The 23078-nt window shown below is 45.9% G+C and overlaps 3 protein-coding genes across 3 annotated transcripts; 2 read left to right on the top strand and 1 right to left on the bottom strand.

The window, feature by feature from the left end:
• Positions 1–415: 415 nt before the first annotated feature.
• Positions 416–1768, top strand: LOC128711263 (IST1 homolog). Its single transcript, XM_053806130.1, has 3 exons — positions 416–1228; positions 1293–1493; positions 1583–1768. Exons 1-3 carry the CDS (start codon positions 416–418, stop codon positions 1766–1768), a joined length of 1200 nt encoding a protein of 399 aa, XP_053662105.1.
• A 1787-nt stretch (positions 1769–3555) lies between these two features.
• LOC128711366 (uncharacterized) lies at positions 3556–10869 on the top strand. Its single transcript, XM_053806237.1, has 8 exons — positions 3556–7332; positions 7410–7497; positions 8302–8414; positions 8497–8704; positions 8790–9720; positions 9808–10033; positions 10137–10305; positions 10388–10869. Exons 1-8 carry the CDS (start codon positions 3556–3558, stop codon positions 10867–10869), a joined length of 5994 nt encoding a protein of 1997 aa, XP_053662212.1.
• Positions 10870–12897: 2028 nt separating this feature from the next.
• LOC128712917 (radial spoke head protein 3 homolog) lies at positions 12898–22565 on the bottom strand. The gene is made up of 7 exons (XM_053807783.1): positions 22098–22565; positions 20846–21246; positions 16531–16633; positions 16068–16142; positions 13865–14023; positions 13194–13770; positions 12898–13127 (listed from the first exon to the last, which is right to left on the bottom strand). Exons 1-7 carry the CDS (start codon positions 22563–22565, stop codon positions 12898–12900), a joined length of 2013 nt encoding a protein of 670 aa, XP_053663758.1.
• Positions 22566–23078: the final 513 nt, after the last annotated feature.

Genomic DNA, 23078 nt, shown 5'->3' on the forward strand with positions numbered 1-23078 from the left:
CAGGTCAGCTCACCGGCACATTCGGCTGTTCCTGACATATCGATTCGCAGATTTGAATCTTGCGTTCAACAAAAAGCCACCTTTTATAACCTGCCGGAGTGTGTTTGAAGCTACCGAAATTATTGATACTGTGCAGATTGGATAGAGAGCCGGTACTTTCATCGAATTTACGGAAATTTCCTCTAAATGCTTTTCGCTTGCATTGCCACTAGCCGTTGGTTCGCTATGATCCCTAGTGAAAAACATCTCCCAATTTTAAGGCAACTTCGTAACTGTCATCCACGAATTGTCAAAAGAGCAGCGCAACAAAAACAAAAGCTGTGACTCATTCCGATAGAACAACATTTTTACACACAAGCGATTCATATAGGCAAAAAGTGTACCACTAAATTGGGCGATTAAATTTCACTCTACCATGTTTGCAAGCGCTCCAAACTATTCTAAGCTGAAGACGAATCTCCGTCTAGCGCTCAATCGGCTAAAGTTGCTCGAGAAGAAAAAAACGGAACTGGCTCAGAAGGCTCGCAAGGAAATCGCAGATTATCTGGTGGCCGGAAAACCGGAACGTGCCAGGATCCGGGTGGAGCACATCATCCGCGAGGACTACTTGGTGGAGGCGATGGAGATTGTGGAGATGTACTGTGATCTGATACTCGCGCGGTTTGGCCTGGTGACGCAGATGAAGGAGCTGGACGAAGGCATTGAGGAGGCGGTGAGCAGCATCATCTGGGTGGCACCACGATTGCAAGCGGATGTGCAGGAGTTGAAGCTCTGTTCCGACATATTCACGCTGAAGTACGGTAAACAGTACGCGGAGCAGGTGCGAGCCGCCATACCTCCGCACAAGATATCGGATAAGCTGATGCATAAGCTGGCCATACAGGCCCCACCGAAGCTGCTGGTGGAGAAGTATCTGATTGAGATTGCAAAAATATTCAACGTCGAGTACGAACCGGATCCGCTGGTGATGAAGGATGACCGATCCAACGTGATGGATGGTGAGGACAGTGTGTTGATCGATCTGGCAGATAAAAACAACCTTGACGGTTCTTCGTCGGGTGGCGCAGGTGCATCTGGTGGAAATGGTCAAAATAGAGGCGGTGGCAGTGGTGCTGGTGGTGGTGGCGGCGGAGCAGTGGCATCATCGTCAAATGTAGGATTTGTAGCGTATCCTCCACCAATTCCACAGCTTCCCGTAGTTCCACCGACGGTTCCGTTCCAGTATCCGGTATGTTGGGTAGCTTATCATACGCGTGTAAAAGTGTACAATGAGTTTAAACCATCATTTGCAGGCTGGTCCGAGTGGACAAAATTTTGGTGGAGCATCAGCTCCTCCACCGTTCAACTATAACATACCGCCCAACTCATCGGAGAAGGAAGAGATCAAGGATTTGAATATTAATGCTAACTTTATCAACGAAGAAAAGGGAGCAAGCGACGCATCTGGACCACCGCCCTCATATTCATCCCTCAGTCCGGATGACAACATGCAGGTATTTTGCATGCTTTCTTCCTTTGCCAACGTTCGACTGTTTTGAAGTACATACTAGTGGAAACAATAATAACAATCTTTACTATATAGAACTCAACCAAACCCAAACCTCAGCCACGGTCAAAGTTTTCGCCGGAACTAAACTTCCCCCCATTACCGAACGTGCCAATGGATCTGCCGGAAATACCGGATGGTGATGAGAACAAGAACGATAACGATGAGATCGATTTCGACGATTTGTCCCGTCGGTTTGAGGAGCTGAAGCGGAAGAAGTGAATTCTTGAATGTGCAGATTCTGCTCCTCCGTGTACATGCGTTTCATAGCTTTACCGTTCGATCGAATCGGAAGGGCAACACATATATATGTTATTCTAGAAACTTCACTGTAACGAAGTTACTGCGCCGTTGTACGTAAGGATGTATAATTTTATTTGTATTGTTTTCTCTTCTTTGAACTAATGAATTGTGCAAACAACGGCAATGATGTAATAATGATAAGCTTAAATAAAACCATCAGTAGGGTGCGAACATTTAACGTGATAGAGGTTTAACTATATGAGGTTTATTTTTCTGCATGCATGATAGGTGGAAGTTTTTCGAGGATGATATAAAAATGGTGCTTTCGTTGATGGAAGATAGTTTTTCACGAAAGCGAAATGGTGGCGACTTCTGCACAACTTTATTTTCTGTAATGCACTGTGTTAAGATTTCTAAACAAATATCTTTAATTACGCAATAAAAAGAACCAATACAATAAATTATCAACAGTGGTGCAAGTGGTGAAGCCAATAAATCCGATTCATTGTGATGATTTAGTAACTGCCAAGTCAAACAACTTCGAACTTTTCACCGCGCTCGAATTCCGCGAAACGTCAAACTCGACATTCGAAAGTGCTGAAAGCAATACGCTCACGCACACACACATACGCTTGAACATCCCAATAGGAAAAAAAACCTTCACTCTCGCACCGTCGTTCACAGCGAACGAAAGCCATGATTGCTGGACAAGCTGAAAAGTGTGCAAAGTGAATCCAATTTGCTTTTTACCGAGTGGAAAAAGTCTTTTCTGCGTAACATCGTGGCCATTTCATGGTGCCCGAAGGTGGAACTCCTAATCCAGTGTCGATAATTACATGTGTGTGTGTAATTTGGCCGCTAGTGGTCCCATTCGGATTCTAGTGGTCCCTCTAGGGCTAGTGGTCCCACTAACTTTCCCCCTGCTCCTTCCTCCAGACATATTTATGTTGATTGTGGTTTTGGCATTGTATGTGCATAGAAAAACGAACGCTTTTGCAGTGTAATTTAAGGACCAAATGAAACAAAGCCCATAGCGCCAGAGCGTGTGGTAAAGGAAGGTGGAAATGCCTGTACAATAGGCTAACCCAACCCACGCCTACTGTTCTTTGTACAGAGTTCGCAGTATGTCTACATGGAAATACAGTGCTGCTTGGTGATTATAGTGACTGGCGAACCAGCAATTGCTTAATCGTGAATATTGACTCTCAGAAAAGTGGTTAATAAGCAAAGATAAGCAAAGAAAAGCTGACGGAAATAAAAAAAAGTTTATAGGCATTTGAGTTTCACTTCTTCTTTTTGTTGGCTAATGCAATATCTGGAGCGTCATCGGATGTTGAAACAGTAGTTGACGATTGATCCTGTAGATGGCATCACGAAGTGTCAACGTCAGTGTGCGTTGTGTCTGGGCTTTGCTGTTCCTTCGCCAAAAAGGCAAAGTTTGCTGTGATAAATGTTTGAATAATTTTATGTCCTCTAGTGAAACAAATTTTAGTTAGGGAAAAGATTCACCGCATGACTTTGGTACCGTTTACATCAGCCAGTAGAAGTAAATAGCGTGAAAGTGCCGATTTTATCGCGAAACGATGCAAAAGTTTTAGTGAAAGTGTGTTGTAGCAGTATCCAGCCATGGAGGAGGCATAGCACGCATAGGCATAGTTCGCAGAAGTTTTTACAAAACATAACCAACCCCGTGGTGTACGGTGTTATTGTATATATAAAGCCGTAGGCAGCAAAGGTCTACCTACTCTATATGCCATTAGGAAAAAATGGCACAATACTATGAGATTGTACAGCAAGATGAACTTAAAAACGTTTATCCGCAGCTAAATATCGACAACGGTATCCAGCTTGTCATGGGCGACGATATACAGTTCGGTTCGCAGCAAGTAATACTTTCTCATGAGCAATCCAACGACATACAGTTGATTGGTGGCGTGTACCAAACAAGACAACAGATTCCTCAGCAGCCGCAGCAACAGCAGCAGCAACAACAACAACAACAGCAGCTACAGTTGCAACCTCCTCAACATGTACAAGACACAAACTATTTAAGACAGGTGAACAATTCATTGCCATCGGATACTTCCTATATGCAGCAAGGGATGCACGCATCGCAAACACACCTGCAGCAACAGCAAATTTACTATACGGACGAAAGCACGGGACAACTCGTGCAGGCTACCAATATTTTACAATCCCAAGAACCGATGCTTGACACCCAGCAGCAGCAACAGACACTTCACGTGATGCAAACACCGACGGAACAGCAGATACACCATCAGCAGCAACAACAGCAACAAATTCTGCACCAACAAATGGCATCATCTCAGCAGCAGCAGCAGCAACAACAGCAGCAGCTACAATCTCCTTCACAGCAATCGGCACAACCAGGCTCTCATTCGGTTGTGCAAGTTGTACAGGAATCACACCGTCACGGGCAACATTTAATCATTCGTCAAACTGACCAGACTAAACAGGGACCGGGAACCATACAGCAGACGCCACAGCATATACTTACTCACCATCAGCCAGCTCAGGTGATACTGCAAGGCCAAGGCACCACAACTCAGCTTGTGCAGCCGCAGGAACCGCAGCAACAGCAGTCCGACCAACAGGCACAACCCAGCATACAACAGGTAGTGTATGATCAGCACGGAATGCAACAGCAACAACACCAGACCGTTCCGTTGACAATAAATCAAACTGGAACCACCGCAGTCCAACAACACCAAACGAAATCCACACAGTCGCTTCAACAGATTCAATTGCAGCATGTGCCACAACAGCAGCAACAGCCGCGTTTACATCTCGGTAAAAATTCTATAACAATAACCACACCGCAACATTCGCATTTGCAGCAACAACAGGGCTCTACCATGCACCTTCAGCAGTCGGGAGCAATTGGAACACAAATATTCCCTGGAGGCGCTCGGACATGTTTCATTGTAACGAAAACGCCACAACAACAGCAGCAACATGTCGGAGGTGGGACGCAAATGGTTACCAACCAGCAACAGCAGCAACAATCCGTGCAGATGCAAACAAACGTAGTGCAACAATCGGCGCTGCTCGGAACAACGCGTACGGTGCCGCTTCAACAACATCAATTAAAACCGGATGCACAGCAACAAACGCAAATAATAACACAGCCCAAGGTTGCAACCGGACAGTTTACGCAGCCTGGTGGCGGTACGGTGCTCACACCGGCCGGAGATTCACTGCTTCGTCCGCGATTGACACGGCCGCGAAACAATAGACCGGGCAACCCGAGACAACCACGAGCCGGTGCGACCACGATCGGTACAATACAAATGCGAGGGCCACGACCACCCCTAACGGCGCAAATAATCACCGCTCCGATACGCACTGCGGTAGCGACATCCACGTCGACCGGCGGGTTGAATACGCAGACGACACAGCAAACCGTGTTTCACGGTATTATGGCCGGGCGGAATGTGGTGCTTACGAATCCTCGTGCAAAAATCCTCACGATCAATCGTACCGGGCAGGCTGGCGGTATAGCCACCATACAAGGACAACCACCACGACTAGTAATGCAGCGAAGCAACGTTGTTCAACCTACCGGACAAACTTCACTTAATATTTCTCAGCAGCAGCAACAACAGCAGCAGCAACAGCAACATGAACAGGGCCAAACAGGTCCGCAAATGATACAGGTCAGCTTGGCACAGGTTGTACAGCAAACGAATTCTTCTACGCTGAATACAGCGTCAACATCGACAACGGCAACAACAGGGCCGGCAACAGCGGTGGTACATCCGTTTGTGATGGGAAAACCCACGGCGCAGGTAAAACCGACACAGGAATCAGCAGGCAATTCCGGTTCGAGCGTAATGGAAGATCTGGAAGACAGCATAAAGGTGGCGGTATTACCTCGACGAGGAACGGAAGAAAATAACGCTGGCACTTCCACGGTCAGTACGTTATCGGTGCCTGGTAATGTGACGGCAGGATCTGTTTACACCGTCCATACACAACAGTCCCCACAGGTTGTTTCTTCCTCGCTGCAGCAATCGCAAAGGAATGCTTTGACGCAAGCGTTCGCCGACGACTCCAACAATCTGATCCAGATAGGCAACGGGCTCACGATGACACCGGCAGAGTTCCGCACGTTTCAGGAAAAGCAGCAGCAACGGCAACAGGAAGCATTCCGTGGTGGCTTTAACCAGTCAGTACGGGCTCGCATGCCACATCGCGGTATGACGATTAGACATCGGGCACCGACCGGTCGCCAATTGGTGACTATACAAACGCCACCCAACCAACAGATTACAACCACACCGCAGATAACGCTCCCGCAGGGACCAATCACCATCTCGGCCTCAGCTGTGCTGCAACAGCAGCGCTTTTTGCAGCCCGTCACCCAGATTCAGCTGCAGCAAATTACGCCGACAACCACACTGAAGCAGGTGCAAACGATCGGCCCACAATCGGGTGAAACGGAGTTCCGCGAAAGTGCCCGCATGTTGGTTATCCTGCAGAGTGGCGAGCAGAGATTGATCACGTTCACGCTGCCGAAGGAAAGCTGCACTGTGCAGGATCTGCTCGAGCAGGTGCAGGTGCAATACTCACCTGATAGTAATATTCAGTGCATTTCGAATCCGGGCGGCGATGTCGATTACATTGTAACGGTCGGCATTGGAGAGTCGGAAACGGCGGAAGTGATCAGACAGGCTGAGATTACGCTGCGGAGTCAAGCGATCCAACTGCACCACCATCCGGTTCCAGCGCAGCCTGTGGTGCAGCAACAGCAGCAGCCTACTGTGATGATGCAACAACAACCGTGTGTAATACAGCAAACACAGCAGCAACAACAGCAACAGCAGCAGCAACAGCAACAGCAACTGCTGCAGCAGCAGCAACAACAACAACAGCAGCAGCAACAGCAGCAAACGATGATGATCACTGTGCATCCTAATCCGCCACAACCGCAGCAGCAATCGCAAGTGATATCGCGGTTTTCCGATTCGTTCCGGCAGACTATATCGCTTGGTACAGCACCGGTATCAGTTGCCTCAGCATCCCATATGCAATCTTTGCTGCAGACCTCAACGCCGGACAATAATCCTGACGTAAAACAGAAGCTGATTAAAGGTTTCCTTGCTGTATGTGCGTCCTGCGGTTACACTGGCATGGATCACGCCAAATGTCAGCGATGCAAACGCGTGTTCACCGATACACCGCGCCGTATACCGGAGCCGGAAAAATCACAAACACCGCTATCGTCCACCAATCACCCACCGCCGCTCGTGCCGAACGCAACATCAACGCCGATTGGCGGTGGGTCGATGCGAAAGTACGACATTTATGCTAAGAAGCAAGGAATGAGCGCGCTTCTAATGCGTTCTGGTCGTGGTGCATCGGTACGGTCTAGCCGGGGAAGGGGACGCGGGGTGGTGGCGACCAAGTATCAGGAAATTGAACAGTCCGTACTGACACTGAGTAGCGATGATGAAGACACGAACACGACGACTGATCAATCGAAAACGATTTACAAATCGGCGATCGGTAACTCCTCCAAGGTGGGTTAGAAAGCATGTAGAGCGAATTGCCTCGCACGGGGAGCTGATTTTCGTTATTTTTTATCTTCTCTCTGTAGGCTAACGTTTCTCAACAGCCAGTTAAACGGGATCCGCTGCCATGTGAACCGATAAACAGTGAAAACGATACGAGCGTCGTTGCTAACGGTAAGCGCATGTGAATGCTTTATATTGCAACAGATTTATATTATGCAGAGCTTAGTTAAATGTAACTTCTAACTATACTGTAACTGTAATTAAATGTTGTTTTTAATCAAAATCGTAAATGAAACTCCAGATTTTTTAAAAATCTCGTTAAAAAAATATTAAACGCACCTGTAACCAGTTTTGTTACCGTTGCGACGTGCCGCCATCTAGCGAACATTTTCGTAAGCTTTCGGCAACCGAGTGAAAAACTCGTAACCATTCGCGAGCTGTCAAAAAGGCGACAAATGAAAAAATGACAATGAATCGTAATGGCGTGTCCGGTCGGGTTGATGCAGGCATGCGAGGAAAAGGCTAGCTTTGAATTAGTGTGTTTTGCTATTAATATTGCACATTTGTTCGAAAAATGAAGATATTTGAGTACTTTACGTATTGAAAAGCAGTTCAGTGTAGCGTTTTAGTGCCGGATTGTAATTACATGTGCGCTAGCATCATCCCAACTAAAGTTGCTCATTTAGTTAGACAAGAAAGAAAACGAAGACGCTAGTGAAAATTTGTTCCTTTTTGTTGTGCGAAAAAGCACAGTACGGTGCAACGATAGGGCCTGTCGAACGCGAAAACATCAAACGGCGGTACCAAAATGGTTGATAGATGTAAGAGCGTGTCTGGAAAGCATTATGAAACAATTGTGATTGTGAAGCCCCTGCCCGGTCGTCCCATGGTCGCGGGGTGCTAGACGGGGACTGTTTTGTATTTTGTGCATCCTGCAACCGTAAATTGACTTTGTGATCCTCTTTCTTTCATCAGATAAACTGCGCTTGGATATCACGGACGTGAAGAATCTCCCCGATGGACAAATAACGCAAATCGACTGCACTATTATACGGTTGGGTACCCTGAAATATGACGCAAATGAGAAGGTAAGCGCGTAGCACGCAGTGGCTGCTTCTAACGTTTTTTTTTCTTACCACGCTCGTTTGCACTTTTGTCGCTCCCGTTCAGGTTACGATTTCGTCGAAAGGCGTCCGTATTGTGGCTCCGAATGTTAGGCGCCCGGCCGAGTTTGTTAGTTTGGATCTGCAGATGCACGAAATGAAGAAAGTTCTTACCCACTTCTCGAAGGCACTGAACGTAATATTCTTGTACACGAACAGCTCTGGTGGTGCGTACGTAAGGAAGCATCTAGAAATGGATCCCAACTCGGAGAAGCGTAAGTTTACATTACACGCTGTCGATAGGAACGGAAGCACGGAGCAATCATTCATGCTCGTTGGATATTTGTTCTGTATTTGTAGTGCCCTGCTTTCGGCCGGAACTTGTCTCGAACGATTCAACAAAGCGGATCACCCTGCTGATGGATAGCATTAGCGAGGAGGCAAAATCAATCATTAGAAACATTTTCCATCCGAATCTGTTGGAAGAGATTAGTATTCGTGACGCGAAAGAGTTGTTACTTCGCTGCTCTCCTAGTCGGTCGTTGAACACAACCAACGCCAACGTTTCCACAGATGCGAACGGGTCCGGTTCCAACGACATGCACGATGCGATGGAAATCCGCCAAATTCTAATATACCCACTTGTCGGGAGAGGTATTACGATAAACACGGAGGATTACATGTGTTTGGCGAGGGACCAGTACTTGAACGATATTATAATCGACTTCTATCTCAACTATCTGAAGTTGGAAATGCTCGAGGAGGAGGAACGCCAGAGCGTGCACATTTTCAGTACATTTTTCTACAACCGTCTCACAAAGTTGAACACCCGCCAGAGGCCTCCGCCCGGCGAAGGTAAAGATGTAAAGCTGTCCGCGGCCCAGAAGCGGCACGCGCGCGTTGCCAGCTGGACAAGGAGGGAGAACATATTCGAAAAGAAGTACATCGTCATTCCAATCAACGAGCAGTCGCACTGGTTCCTTGCTATAATATGTTTTCCTGGTCTCGATTGTCCGGTTACGATGAGCAATGATGCTCCCGCGCCGGGTGTGTCCGCTGCAGTAAAGCCGAAACCGAAGAACACTTCGGCACGTCCGAGGCGCAATCTAACAATGCAGATTGGTAACACGACGATAACGCCCGTTTCCAAGCGTGAGATGGAATCGATCCACCTCACTGACGATGACATGTTCGAACGGGACGAAGCGGACGGTGACGAAAGCGAGCTGGCCAGCGACGGAGAGGAAAGCGATGATGAAGCGGCAGATGACGTGCGACAGCCGATTAAGCAGTGAGTAAATCGTCCCTTTTTTGCCTTTTACCCGCGCGTTCAAAACATCGCGCATTTTGTGTTCTAACCATTCTGTCGCTCTTGCAGACCATGTATTTTAATCTTCGACTCGCTGACGGGTGCCTCCAGAAGCCGCGTGGTGGCAACACTGCGCGACTATCTGACGTGTGAGTATCGAGCAAAAATGCCCGACAAACCTCCGAAGCAGTTCAACAAGCTCAACATGCCCGGACATTGCGTGAAGGTACCGCAGCAAAACAATTACACCGACTGTGGACTGTATCTGTTGCAGTACGTGGAACACTTTTTCCTTGTGAGTATTACTGTGTGTGTGGGAGGGTGTGTAGCTGCGGTTGGTCTGTTCGTGCAAGAGGAATTATTTATTGCTTGTTTTACTTTTTGCGACCTTTCAACAGGAACCCATACTCGATTACCATCTACCAATCAGACAGCTTCAAGAATGGTTTGAAACAATAACGGTCACGAAAAAGCGTGAGGATATTTGCAACTTGATCAAGGAACTGATAGAAAAACACAACCCCAGCGTACTCCCATTGCCATCGATTGAGCTACCCACGCTTAATGGTAAGTCACATTTCCCCGCTTTTTGCCTGTATTTGTACCTTATTCCGAGCGATACTGATTAATCGATGATGATCTTTTCCAGGTAAATTGATAATGGATTCCGAAGAAGGTTTGAACGATCCCGAATTCGAAGAAGAGGAAATGGACATGGAGGACGAATTTGTCAGTGCATTCGACATGACGCCGGAAGAAGACGAGCAGCAGCTGCTCAACTCGTCGTCCAATACAAACGAATCGGCCAGCGAAACTACCATTACCAGTGGGCCCAGTCTGAAACAGATCGGTTCAAAGAAAACCATCAACTTTAAGCGTATCGGTGGGCAATCACTTATCAGTAGGTCGTCTAGCAACAACTTACTCGATATTAGTTCGAACACTGACAGTCCAGCTACCAACAGTACTAATGTGAGCACCAACAGTGCTGGCAGCACCAATGTCAGTGCAAAACGTCCGTTGGGTGGGAATTCAAATAGCGGGAACAAGCAGCAGCAGGAATGTGGACGTCCGAAGATACCACGGCTCAGTGGTGAAAGTTCGAGTAAAATAGTAACCACACAGCTATAACACGATTCGGTGACCGTACGGCGAGCTTCGGAACATAACACACGGTGGAATAGGTGAATAAATTGCACCGGATGCTATACTATTTCCGGAGTTGACGCACACAGCACTGGCCTGATGTAAATCATACTCCTACCTACGTGAAACGATAGAGAAAGAAATAGAAATAACTGCACGAAAAATTCAGCATTCACTCGTCGATACATTAGTTGTAACATAATCTTAACCACGCGCGTGTAACACGAATCGTTCAATGGGATTTTTTGTTTGTTAATTGTTTACATGAATTGAAAATCATCTCATTTGTTTACTATTGTAGAACGTGACTGTTGAAGGGAGGGGTGTGAAGGGGGGAGCCAAGGAACAGGGAGTAATTATCGACAAGTTACGGCAGGTTTGCAGATTACATCATTCAACCGGCCATGTATGGATTAGTTTTGGATTTTGTTGTGATCGCCACGTTCGCGTCTCTCAGTCGGAAAGGACAACTTAGTTGAATAATTTGCTGTCAGATGTCAGGTTAAAATCCGTTCAGTTGAGGTTAGGTTAGGTTGTTCCAAATGCACTGGATCCATCTGAGCTTAATACATGGGATAACCCTAGATTTGAAATTGATCACATTAGTTTTTTTAAATGAAGTTTTCACACTATTCGTAAAAAGAATACCCATGGTATTCAGCATGGTATGAAGCATCCTGTAGAATGTAAGAATAGGATTGGATTGAAATAAAAGTTTGTTAACAATAAACTATCTTACTATCGCCAAAACCACCCTAGCTGTGTAACGAATTTATTTGTGATGGGAGTCCGATTTCATGCCATACATGGTATGGGAAAGGTAAACATTACCCGGCGTAATAGATTTGCGGGAACACAGTCGTGTGTCGGAGGTACAAATTGGGAATGCCGGAAAATTTTAATCATTATTTGGTAAAGATGAATCGATAAGACTGGGAAGCATATTTTCATAATGTGCCAGAGCTTACGCAACCTGGTGTTTGTTTACTTTCTTTCAAGCGCTTTGCAAGTCCCATATATGAACTAAAAGCCGATTGTTGTAAAAATTTAACAGCGGAAAATGGAGCAAGAATGGTGAACTTAATCGGTTGACGATATATTTCACATTTTTCCGCATTATCCTATTATCAACAGCATTGAAGAAAATAAAATGTATTTTTATGATCAAGTATTACGCTAAAGTTCACGCAGTAATTTGTAAATAAATGACTTTGAATTATGTATTTAATGATTTTAATTTGTAAAAAACTTGTTTAATTATTTCCAGTGCGAATTAAAAATGTTCAAAACAAAAAGTTCGTTAACATCTATTTATTAAATGTTTTCTAATTTCATACATGGAACGTGTTGTTCGCATCATATATGGGATTGGCGAACGATAGTACCCATAACCTCACTTTCTTGACAGGCGTACGTTTCCGTTCCAATGTCATACATGGCATGTAAGCAGTTCGACAAGCGGGAATGAACAAGAAAATGTTAGAGGGAGCAAAAAATTCAAGCAAATATAATTTACGCGCTGTTTGTGCACAATGAGCGTAGGTCGCTCGGAATCAAGGTATTTTTCCACTGTTTTATTGCTCTCTCAAGATCTCGCTCAAAATCTCTTTAAAAAATAGTCAAAAAAAAAGCGGTACGAACACAATACTACACGATTTATAGAAAATGCATTAAGAAAATACAAAATGGTTGCATTAGGAAAACATGATCATATTTAGAATTGAAACAAAGTAGAATTTTATTTCCATTTTCGGAGTCTTCTTACGCTGCTAACAAACAACTAACATGGAGTTTTTGGTCAGAGATGAGGGTCAGCATTCAGAACAAACAATCCTTGTGTACTACCGGCAGACTTCTTCCTTGCTGAAGACTTCCGATGTTTTCCGGACCTCTGGATGGATTCGTAATCGTAATAGTTGTTATCCGTCGACATTATTTTACAGACAAGCATTATACAAACCCCGCCTGCTTCTTATCTTTTCACACAGCGCTCCAGCACACGCGCCAAACATATCACATTGCATTCTCGGAATCACTGTTGGGAGCTTCACCTGCTGTTGGCTGCTCCGGTACTGATTCCGCCACCTCACGATCCTGTAACGGTTCACCATCGGCAGCAGCAGGCTCCGGTTCGTCTACCGTTTCGTCCGGATCAACCTCATCGTACTGTTGCTCTTCGGCAGTGAGGTCCTCATTCGCTTGGAGCAGTTTCTTTTTGTGCTGCAAGATTTCACGTATTATATCTGAAACGATAAGAGCAGAAAGATGGTGGGCGAGTGTATGCTAGCAGGATCAAGTGGAAAATGTACCCTCGAGCAACGCGTTCGCATCGATCCACTGGCCAACTTCGTGCGCAACCTCCTTCGCCAGCCATGGAGTTATCTGCCGCTCAAACTCGGCCCGATCCTTCTCCGTCTCGATCTTGTCGACGGCGGCTAACACATCCGGCACGATCTCGTCGAGCCGTCCCTGCAGCAGTTTAGCGGCGGTGATGCGCTCCTGCATCTCGAGATCCAGATCGCGCGCAATTTTGTCCTGCAGGAAACGTCTGTCCCGCTCGGCTTGGCGCTTCTGTTCTTCCTGCTCCAGGCGCCTCAGCTCGGCCAGCTCGGCCTCACGCAATGCCAGTATCTTTTGCTGCTGCTGCTTCATCTCGGCTATTTCCTCCTCGTGCAGCACCTCGACCAGCGCCTGCTCGAGAGTCCGGCTGACCAGCACCTCGATGATCGGTTGTACCTCGACGTCGAAATCGAACAACTCACCGTCCAGTATCTCGGTGGACGCATCGCAACCGGTCTTGGCCGGCACGTACGGTGGCGATGGGGGCCGGTGCAGAAATAGATCCGTCTGGCAACCGGCATCGAGCTCGGGAGGATGGAGGAAGAGCTGTCGAAACAAGGGTAGGTGATATTGTATCTGGGTAAGGGTAAGTGATCAGGGGAAATCCCCTGATGCTGTACAGTTCCAATAATCATGCTACCTCCTCTAGATATTTTTCAGTCTGGACCGTTTCATGCCGTCGGCCACGGACGGGTGGCGGCGTTCCAATAACTCCACGCTGATTGCGGGAAACATACTTCTTACGCAGCATCTGTCGTCGCCGTGCTTCGGCCTCCTTCTGCGTGCCATCACCATCGCCCTGTGGAGAATGAGAAAACGGGAAGTTGTACATTCTTCTTGCGGAAAAGTGCGTAACAGTCACAGTGTGATGGCAAACTGGTACAGACAAAAGGTAAGCAAAATTTAAATTTTCACAAAAAATGCATAAAGAAAAAACGAGATGAATAACATAAAGCTAGCAATTAAGTACAAATTCTCAGCAATGGACTGCTAAACGAATGAATAGTTGGCGAATGAGACGGTAGGCTAACGTATGCATTACAAAACATGGACAATAGCTATTCTATTATGCATAGCCAAAAATTGAAAACGTTATCAGTTAATTTGTAATGGTCACTCTACACATGATTTAATGGAGGAGTTGCTACAAGGAGTTGCTCTACCATCTGGACGATGAACTCACTATCTTACAGCGCATTAGACTCACCAGGCTACGGTGTTACGTTCATGTTACGAGAAAGACCCCGGACGACCAAGCCCGAAACGGACTCTCACAGCAGGTCTAGACCTCGAGGTGGTTGTAGCACCAGATAAGTAAGAAAGTGATTAGTTAATTTGTAACGGCGACTATGAAAACAGTCAAGCAACTGCGCTCAAAAACTCGCTCGTACTGCATGCGTCAAACAGGAGCGAAAAGACATTGCGTATCCGCCAGATTTAACCTATTTGGCATCATTAATATCCAATCCCATCTGGAGAAAGGATGAAGATTTAATGGAGGAGTCACTACGAGCTGCGAATACAACGGATTACACTCGCCAGGCTTCGGTGGGTTGGTTATGTCATTAGGATGACACCGGACAACTTAACCCCTAAGTATAGTCGTTTTAGGTCGTCCAGATTGACAGAAGAGGCAAAGAATGAGATGGAGTGGTGGCGTCGATGCGTTCGCCAGAAATACCGGGATATTAGATTGGCAAACGACGACGCTCGTCTGTGCACGAGTGAAACGCCGCACAAGCACAAGAAGGATATCGAAGACAACGCGATCTCTGCCTTCTCCATAGAAGTTAGCAAAACAGTGAGGAACTATCTGGACAAAACGGACTTTGTTATTGGGAAGTGCTCGTCAAGATCAGTCAGGCATCTGTTCAGCAGACATTCTCTCAGAAGGTGCGACTGAAGACTCTGATGAAAGCTATTTTTAAGGATAATATAATGTTGGTGTTCCTGCCTAATAGCACACCTGGTCAAAAACCTCTTAAATAGGATCGAATCCAACATCTTCGAGGTCTTCTCGGAGGGACAGTTGATGGCCAAGGCCACGAAAAAGCTGAACCAAATGCTAAAATACTGGTTTTGGGTGGCGTTATACAAGGCGTATGGTCGCCTGATAAGGGTTGGAAACATTTTTCCTGAACGCTTAGTAAGCATACGATTGGAGCTTCGGAACTTCAACACATTCAACTACCTTTAAGCGTGGTTTCGCTTCGTCATTTAAAATATGTCATTCGTTTTGATGCACACGTTAATGAACAAATGTCGGGCAAGTGATGTTATTATACATGTTATTTACACGCTTACACTAACAAACCATACATTAATGGTGAGGTATGCAAAAGTAGAACGGAAGGTAAAGAACTGAAGCAAGTCGAAGCGAAGAATAATGGCATTGGTAACCAAATGCTGCAACGGTGGAATAAAGGCCATACTCCACCAGCTGCCCATGTATGATACAGATCCAAAAGAGACAACGGCATGGGATGAGAGCAAAAGAACACGAAAACAAAGCAGCAGTGGGCTGCCGCTCTTGTATCAGGCGGTTCAGGTGATATCGTTTGCAGTGTTTGCATCGCAAAGCAACTGTACAATGATGGCTTTATGAAAGGGAAAAAAGAAACATTACAAAACATGGAGGAAAAACGAGCGAACGTAACTGGCGCTTGATTTTCAGCGAAATTGCATTCTGTCATTTTTGTTTGCACTAGTAATGTGTGTGTGCGCGCGCGCGTGGGTGTGTATTGGTGTGTTGCAAGCAGTAGACGTAGCTGTATTAGAAACCGCGATCGATGTCGCGATCGTCCCAACGCGAACCCCCCGGGGACGATATTCATCAAACTCACCTTTCCTGATAGAAGACCAGCGTAACCGAAATATGGATTCCACCGGGGCATGTTAGGGGAGTTGTTAACATGTCCCTGTGTACAAATTTGGCGGTGTGCACGATGGAAGATCGTGATCGTGGGTGGGTGGAAAACACAACGAAAGAACGCCCAAACAATTACGGCGAGAATATTAAAAAAAAAATCAATGAAGTAAGACGACCGCAAGAAAACGGGACGGAAGAAAGAAAGAAGATAGAAAAGGGGAGCAGTTTTAGCAGCAATCTGATTTTTATGTCTACGGTTTAAGAAAACGATATAAAGCTTTACTTTGGTGGTTAGGTTTTGTTCATGAACTGTAGTCCATTTTACAGAGAACTAAATAACTCAACGAAAAGAAAAACAAAAGGAAACGCACTACATAATTGCGGTCCGTCTCTCTCGCTCTCTCTCACTCTTTCTCTCTCTGTCTATCAGCACTTACCACTTGCAGGTTGCTTGTTGAGGTGTAATTACTGCCCCGGATAACCCGTCGATCGTGCATCACATTCTGATAGGCTCCATTTTGTGCTTGCTGCTGTTGGTCTCTAGAAATGGAGAAAAACAAAACACATGGAAATGTTATGGAAAATTGTCATTACACACTTCTGTTTCTTTGGAACGCGAACCAAGCATTGCGGGAAAGTTCTTTTGCCCCTTACGCAAACGATTACGCATCACGTTGGTGGGCACCTACGCAAAACGTAGACCACCCTCGAAAGGTGAACGCTCCCTGGTATGGCCGGTCACCCTTTATATACCTGGTGTCGACCGAGGCTTGGTCAGAAGAAAGCATTCGTAGCGTCCCAAATGAGTGGATGGTCAGAATCACGGTCCGCGGGTCGGTTCAATAGACCCGCGTTTCTTTGGCTGATGATGGGCAAAAGTGCGTACCCGCGGCGTGTTCGTTTACATTTACATATAACGCAATACAGTTCGGCATAGGCCAAGCGCAGCACCATTTTTGGAGTGGTATAACCCATCGACACGCGACCGTTCTTGGTGCGGGGTGTCGACGGGTTGGCAAAAGCTGTTTGCCTTTTTTTGTTTGTTTAATCATCACACGAAAGTTCTAATCGATAAAATGTATGGGCGTGATGCTTTTTTTTTGAGGGGGGATATGTAATTGGTTTATATTATTATATATTAATTATTAATATTATTGATATGTAATTGGTTTATATTATGTTATTATTTTATATTATTAACTAATTTAATTAAAATTATTAAATACAGGTAGTCTGCGAGATACGCTATTATAGCGGATAATCTGGAAAAGATTCGCGTAACTCGGATTTCCGCGTAAGTCGAATCCTGTTGTAAAATCGTTTATACATAAAGTTACATAGGTAACTTCTTTCTCTGAACTTTATTTATTCAGCAAACAGGTGAATATTTTTTAAGGAAAAAAAACGATTTATATGACAAATGAAGGTATTTTCGATCATTTTTTCTATTTTTTTCTTCCATTTGGGTTTTACGTTAACTCTGTGACTGTTTGTATTTATAATTAATTTATTAAACTAAATGGCCCAGCGAGCTTTCAATGGTATCAGATGATAATTTAAGAGTGCCTTTAGGGCCAGGAACGTTTCGGTGTTTAATTTTGGTCTTTTATGTAGTGTTTTGTAATGTCAAAAGATCGGGAAATATGAAATAACAGGAATAATCATCTAATATTTCCAAAAAATGTACTTTAGCTTGTTCCGAATTTATTAAATTTGAGATAAAATGGTAAACGACAAGCTTTACGATATATTTTTGAATGCAGTAAAATTTTTTTTTGTAAGTTAAAGAATTATGAAGAAAAATTAAATTTTTGCTCTATTTTTGTAGATATCACGAGTTCTGAATATCGCCAAATTAAAATAATGTCCTATCTCCCTACCCGCCACCCACCCCCCCACTTTGGGTCATTTTTATCATATGGTGATTTTGGGACTGAAATATTGTACCCCCTTGGGATGTAATGGTTTAATTTATAAGAAATAGGAAAATTCACATATCACCCCAAAGGGGGGACGCAACTTACGCACCACGCATTAAATCATCGTAAAATAATGTATGTAATTATATGTGAGCAGTACTTGAGGTTATAACCAAACATCAAGTAATTAGCAAAACGTATTTGAATCGCTGTGAGTGTACTTAAAGCTTGTAATTAGGACAGAACAAAACGAGCTTAATGTGCGGTCGCGCCAGAGGGGGGTCTTTCAAGTATTTCTGTACAATTGCTCAGTAATCGTTACAGTAAAGTGTGCGGTTGCCTACTTTCAGGCGAGATGAGGTCTCACGAGGTTGTTGATGGACGGGGAAAACTGATTTATAATTACAATACTTCACTTAACAAACGATTCATGCGTACAGTATGACGCGACCAAAGCGAATTAGTGAGGGTAGTAACTAATACACAAGGGTGGTATCGTCGGTTCACAGACCCTAAATCATTAAGCAATACGGTTAGACAAGTCACAAATGTCACCAAAGCAATGTAACGAAGTAGTCGGTCTGCTTAACGATCATTAGTCGGGTAAGATAGCAATGGAATTCGACCCGGTTCTGGTGGACCAAGCCCTAGACTGACCTACTAAACCCGTAGGTAGGCTACCAGAATCATCAACGATTTATCTTTCACTTCCAGACAATGCGGTGCTTCATCGACTCACCACCAAAAACATTCCGCGGTAGAGTTCCGCATACCGGATTGCGTTGTGTAGCGTTCGACTCAGCCCGGGTGCCGGGTGGTACAGTGCCATTATGGGTTTTTTTTTCTATTGCATGCAGGCTCGAAGCACGTTGGAGCTAGACGCTAGACGATACCGGATAGGCATCCCTTTATCACCTAACCGTACCAGCTGACCCAGAAAATGGGGTCGGGATCGATTCCAGGTGGTTTGGGAACCCTTTTGCAAAACAAAACTCCATTCAATGGGAGTTTGGAAACTACGAGCCGTTGAAGGTTTATCGTTGTCATTATTGTATCTTCAGCAGGGATCTTCAATCGAATCAAACCTGAAGCTCGTAAAACGTGGTGGCGGTACTACCAACCAGGCGCCTCCATTAGGCGTGTTTGAGGAAACGCCAAGCAAAAATAGTTCGATGGACCCCTACCGGCAACAAACACAAATGAAGCGGGATGAAAGCGAACCGATACCCATTCGGGGCAAGCAATTTTTGACTCTGCATGGTAAGATTAATTATTGAAATCTAATCCACTATCGATCGCGGAATGCGATCGGTTGCTCCAATCGGGGGGAAAATTCCTACCAATAGGGTGACCTATTTCAGGGAACTGATTGTGCGGTGGTATGCAATGTAGCTACGGTAGCACTTACACCGCACGATCGTGCGTACGCTTTCCTCGGGCCGGAGAAGGTTGTGCTGTGGCGCAAATAGGTTTCATTACGCGTTGAAGGTCATCTTTTTATATCCGGGATGTGGTAATCGATCGAATTTGAATATTTTACCGCCAGTACTGGTGTTGAGTGAAGTGGAAATGGAATTCCCCTTCCAGCTGGGAGGTTTTTGTTTGAGGGTAAACGCAAATTGGAGTGGTACATTCCGGGAGTTAAAAAAATGTACAATTAGCAGGCAGTTGGGACAACATATTCTGGAGGGCATTAAGGACAGATACAACCAATGAAGAATAGTGAGATGAAAGTAATATATGTATTGTTTGTTTCACTCGCTTCTCACATCTCACTTTTCTAGACTATGGCATTTTTAACAGTAATTCAACTCATTAACTCCCCACGGTGACCTTTAGATAATGATTTAAATCACGAGTTAACTCAGAATTTAAATCATGAGTTAAAGGTTTGTGAAGATGATTTAAATCGTCGCCGTGCAGACTGAGTAATTATTGTTCATTGTTTAATCATTCAGATTTAATTTTCTGTTGATGAGTTAAATCGCAAAGATTTATAAATTCTCTTCATGGAAATTTATATTACCTCACTCTCTAGAAAGATTAATTCATTCCTTCTGAATCATTTTGCACACCACTACACCGAAGGTCGTGGATTGAAACTCGTTTGAATCGACTCCACAAACCAAGGACTTGCTACTATTCGCTTGAGAGGATGAAATAAGTCTAATAAACTGTTATACGGCAGGCATTTGACCTACCAGGTCGTTCCGAAGCCGAAACACATATTTGTTGACTGCAGGCAGTTCACCGCTTACGAGAAAATCGGCCAAGTAACATTAATGCTAAAAATCCCTTAAACATTCCGGATGACTGCATGGCGCGATGTGTGCCACAACAAGCCGAACACTGTCACGCCATATGACGACACCTCATGTTTCAGCACGAGGGTCCCTTTTCTATGAAGCAAGATTTAGGCTAGAGTAAAAATTTATGCAAATTTTTAAATAACTCTAGACCCCCCCCCCTTCAGACCCTTTCAGTGAGTAAAAAGTGGTCAGGCCTTGGAGCGCGGTGAAAGTGACACAACAAAGAGGTAGAAGGTAGCGGTGGCACGGTAAATGGTCGTGTTTTGGGATTAAACGAAGTGTGGTTTGTTTGTTTGTTTTTTTTTGTATCGTGAACTTTAATACAACCACTCCATGAGGTAAAAGTGAGTGAGAAAGAGAGTAAATTTCTTACATCAATTACGATTCACAGCGGGCGGGGTCTGTTGTGCCGGTTAACCTTGACAGGAAAAGGACCTCCCCCGTTCCCCGCGGCGGGACACACACACACACACACACACATATAGGCAAGGTGAAAGGCGGAATGTTTTACACGTCCAATTTACCTTGCCGGGCGGTTGCACTGTGGACCGGATCGCTGGTGTTGACCGTTGCCGATCGATTGCAGTTCCGTCACAGCCACCTTCCGCACGACGTCCGCATCACCTGCGGCGTGTTGGGCTATCCTTGGTGCTAGCGGTTTACCGTAATGGTGGCTACCGTGCTTGCAGACGTACTCGCCCGGATGGTTGTGGTTCGGATGATTGATGTCGTTGTTGTTGTTGTTGTTGCTGCTGAGGCTGGGAGCCGTCAGGATTCTTGGCCGGCTCTCGAACGCGTACAGGCGGCGTTGGCTGGAACCGGGCAGCAGTAGCGGGAGCTCTTTGGTGGGCTGCAGAAACACACCCTTCGGGACGGTCGTGATGAACAGCGGACGCTTCCTAACGTTCACCTCCTGTGTGCTGCCCTGCGAAGGTTAAGCGAAAGCCATTCGTGTTCAGATTTTTTTGCGGGATGCAGTTGTTTACCGATGACATTCTATCGCTGATTTGCTCGGGCGAACTGAAGAGAACGGTTCCATTTACAACTGATCTACTGGCGAACTGCAATTAACCGCATGCAAAGGAGCTCAAAAGCAGCAACGCTATGTGAAAGATATGCTGCCATCCGGTCAGTAGGTCAGTGCTGGGCCATTCATTATTTCCGTGGTGGTTTAAGCTTTTAAAACATTTACCGTGCATGTTGCCTTGAAAAGCTCCCGGTTTGTAAGCACCAAAGCACACCCGGTACACTGCACCGGGTGGTCGAGTCGAGTCGGTCGACAAAATATCGACTTCCTGTTTGCGTAATAACAACCTCCAAACCATTAGTTTCCGATGGTTTGGAGTGATAAATTTCATATTAATTTCTCCATCTATCATCAGCCGACCGTGGGCGGCAGGAAGAGTGGGAGGGGGGGGGGGGGGGGGGGAAAGGCTCAGAAACTCGTGGACGAGTCCTTGAAAAACAGGACACAACAACATGGTGTGGGGCGGGAGCGCTACTAATAGCGCACCGCGTGTCGTTCGTTGGTGATGGAGCAACCACAAATCGCTCCCACTCGAGGTTATCCCTTGGGTCGCCGAGGTCCCTTCGGGTGTTCAGGAGGGCAGTTAACCCGATTCACCACGTCATGGAGAGTTAATTTTAATAGCCTATTTTGGGCAGGAAAATAAGCCAAAGCTTATCGGCGGTTGGAGGCATTTCACGACAGCAATCGACAGAGGACCTGTATGGGACTCACGGGCATTGGTTGTGGTGGACCAACGAGCAACCTACATTTTTGGACGATCGCTTCGAGGAATCATTTTGCAGCTTTCTCAGCTTGGCATCCAGCTCGCGGCTAAACTCATGCTGCCGATTTCCACGGTCCGGTCCGGTTTCGATCTCGATTGCACCCGGTCCGTAGTTGGGTCGGTGCTGCACCGGATTCTGCTTCGCTAGATCGCCCCGATCACGGACCGGACCGCCGCTGTGCACGACGTTCGCGCTATCCTTGTTTTTCCGGCTGAGCTGTGCTTCGATCTCGTGCAGCAGCTTGTAGTCCGGGTGCAGATTGACGATGTGCTGTCCCTCGATCACCTCCCGCTGCTCCCGACCGTGCCGCAGCGGGCGCACGATTGCGTTCGGCTTGCCAAGGCTGCTCGCACGGTACGAGTGGTCGGTCGAGACGACCGCGAACGCGGGACTCTCCAGCTCCAACAGTTCCTGCTGCTCCGGCTGGTGGCGGGCAGACAGTGTAGGCATCTTTCTGCCAAACGGTGCGGTTTCGTGTGTTGCGTGGGTTTTCTGTCGACGCTGGTACGCAATTAGTAGGCTGCCTTCCGATGCTTACACCCGCTGTACCATGATTTATAGATCGAGAGTTGAATATTTTAACACACGCTGGAGTTAAGAAGCACTGGTCCGTTTCATTATTTAGGGGCGAGGGGCGCGCGAAACTCTTGCGTACTACCGCCACTTAATCGCTAAAGGTTAATTTCACGAAAATTATTCTCTTACATAAACACACAAAGACCACGACGCTAATGCTCACGGGAGTGACCTATATTTAGTTCCTTGGTGAGCCAATTAACAACTCCCCCGCGGCAAACGAATGGTGGTGAAGTCCGTGTTTAAATAATGTATCACTGAAAACCCCGTCGAAAGCAAATGGCGGCAAACAATAAAACGTCTGCGAGGGCATCACTCGCGTTCGACGAATGCACCGACAGTCCCGACACCGGCGTTCGATTCACTACACCCGTGCAATTACTGCAC

Source organism: Anopheles marshallii, chromosome 3 (genome assembly GCF_943734725.1).
Source record: "Anopheles marshallii chromosome 3, idAnoMarsDA_429_01, whole genome shotgun sequence".
Taxonomy (NCBI): Eukaryota; Metazoa; Arthropoda; class Insecta; order Diptera; family Culicidae; genus Anopheles; species Anopheles marshallii.

Excerpts from the sequence above, each read along its gene's own strand:
- LOC128711263 (XM_053806130.1), top strand. The coding sequence starts at position 416 with ATGTTTGCAAGCGCTCCAAACTATTCTAAGCTGAAGACGAATCTCCGT. Across the intron at positions 1,229-1,292 it reads CGGTTCCGTTCCAGTATCCG|GCTGGTCCGAGTGGACAAAA; the intron begins GTATGTTGGGTA and ends CATCATTTGCAG. Across the intron at positions 1,494-1,582 it reads GTCCGGATGACAACATGCAG|AACTCAACCAAACCCAAACC; the intron begins GTATTTTGCATG and ends TTTACTATATAG.
- LOC128711366 (XM_053806237.1), top strand. The coding sequence starts at position 3,556 with ATGGCACAATACTATGAGATTGTACAGCAAGATGAACTTAAAAACGTT. Across the intron at positions 7,498-8,301 it reads TACGAGCGTCGTTGCTAACG|ATAAACTGCGCTTGGATATC; the intron begins GTAAGCGCATGT and ends TTCTTTCATCAG. Across the intron at positions 8,705-8,789 it reads GGATCCCAACTCGGAGAAGC|TGCCCTGCTTTCGGCCGGAA; the intron begins GTAAGTTTACAT and ends CTGTATTTGTAG.
- LOC128712917 (XM_053807783.1), bottom strand. The coding sequence starts at position 22,565 with ATGCCTACACTGTCTGCCCGCCACCAGCCGGAGCAGCAGGAACTGTTG. Across the intron at positions 16,634-20,845 it reads CAGTGCAACCGCCCGGCAAG|AGACCAACAGCAGCAAGCAC; the intron begins GTAAATTGGACG and ends CTCCATTTCTAG. Across the intron at positions 14,024-16,067 it reads CTGGTCTTCTATCAGGAAAG|GGCGATGGTGATGGCACGCA; the intron begins GTGAGTTTGATG and ends CATTCTCCACAG.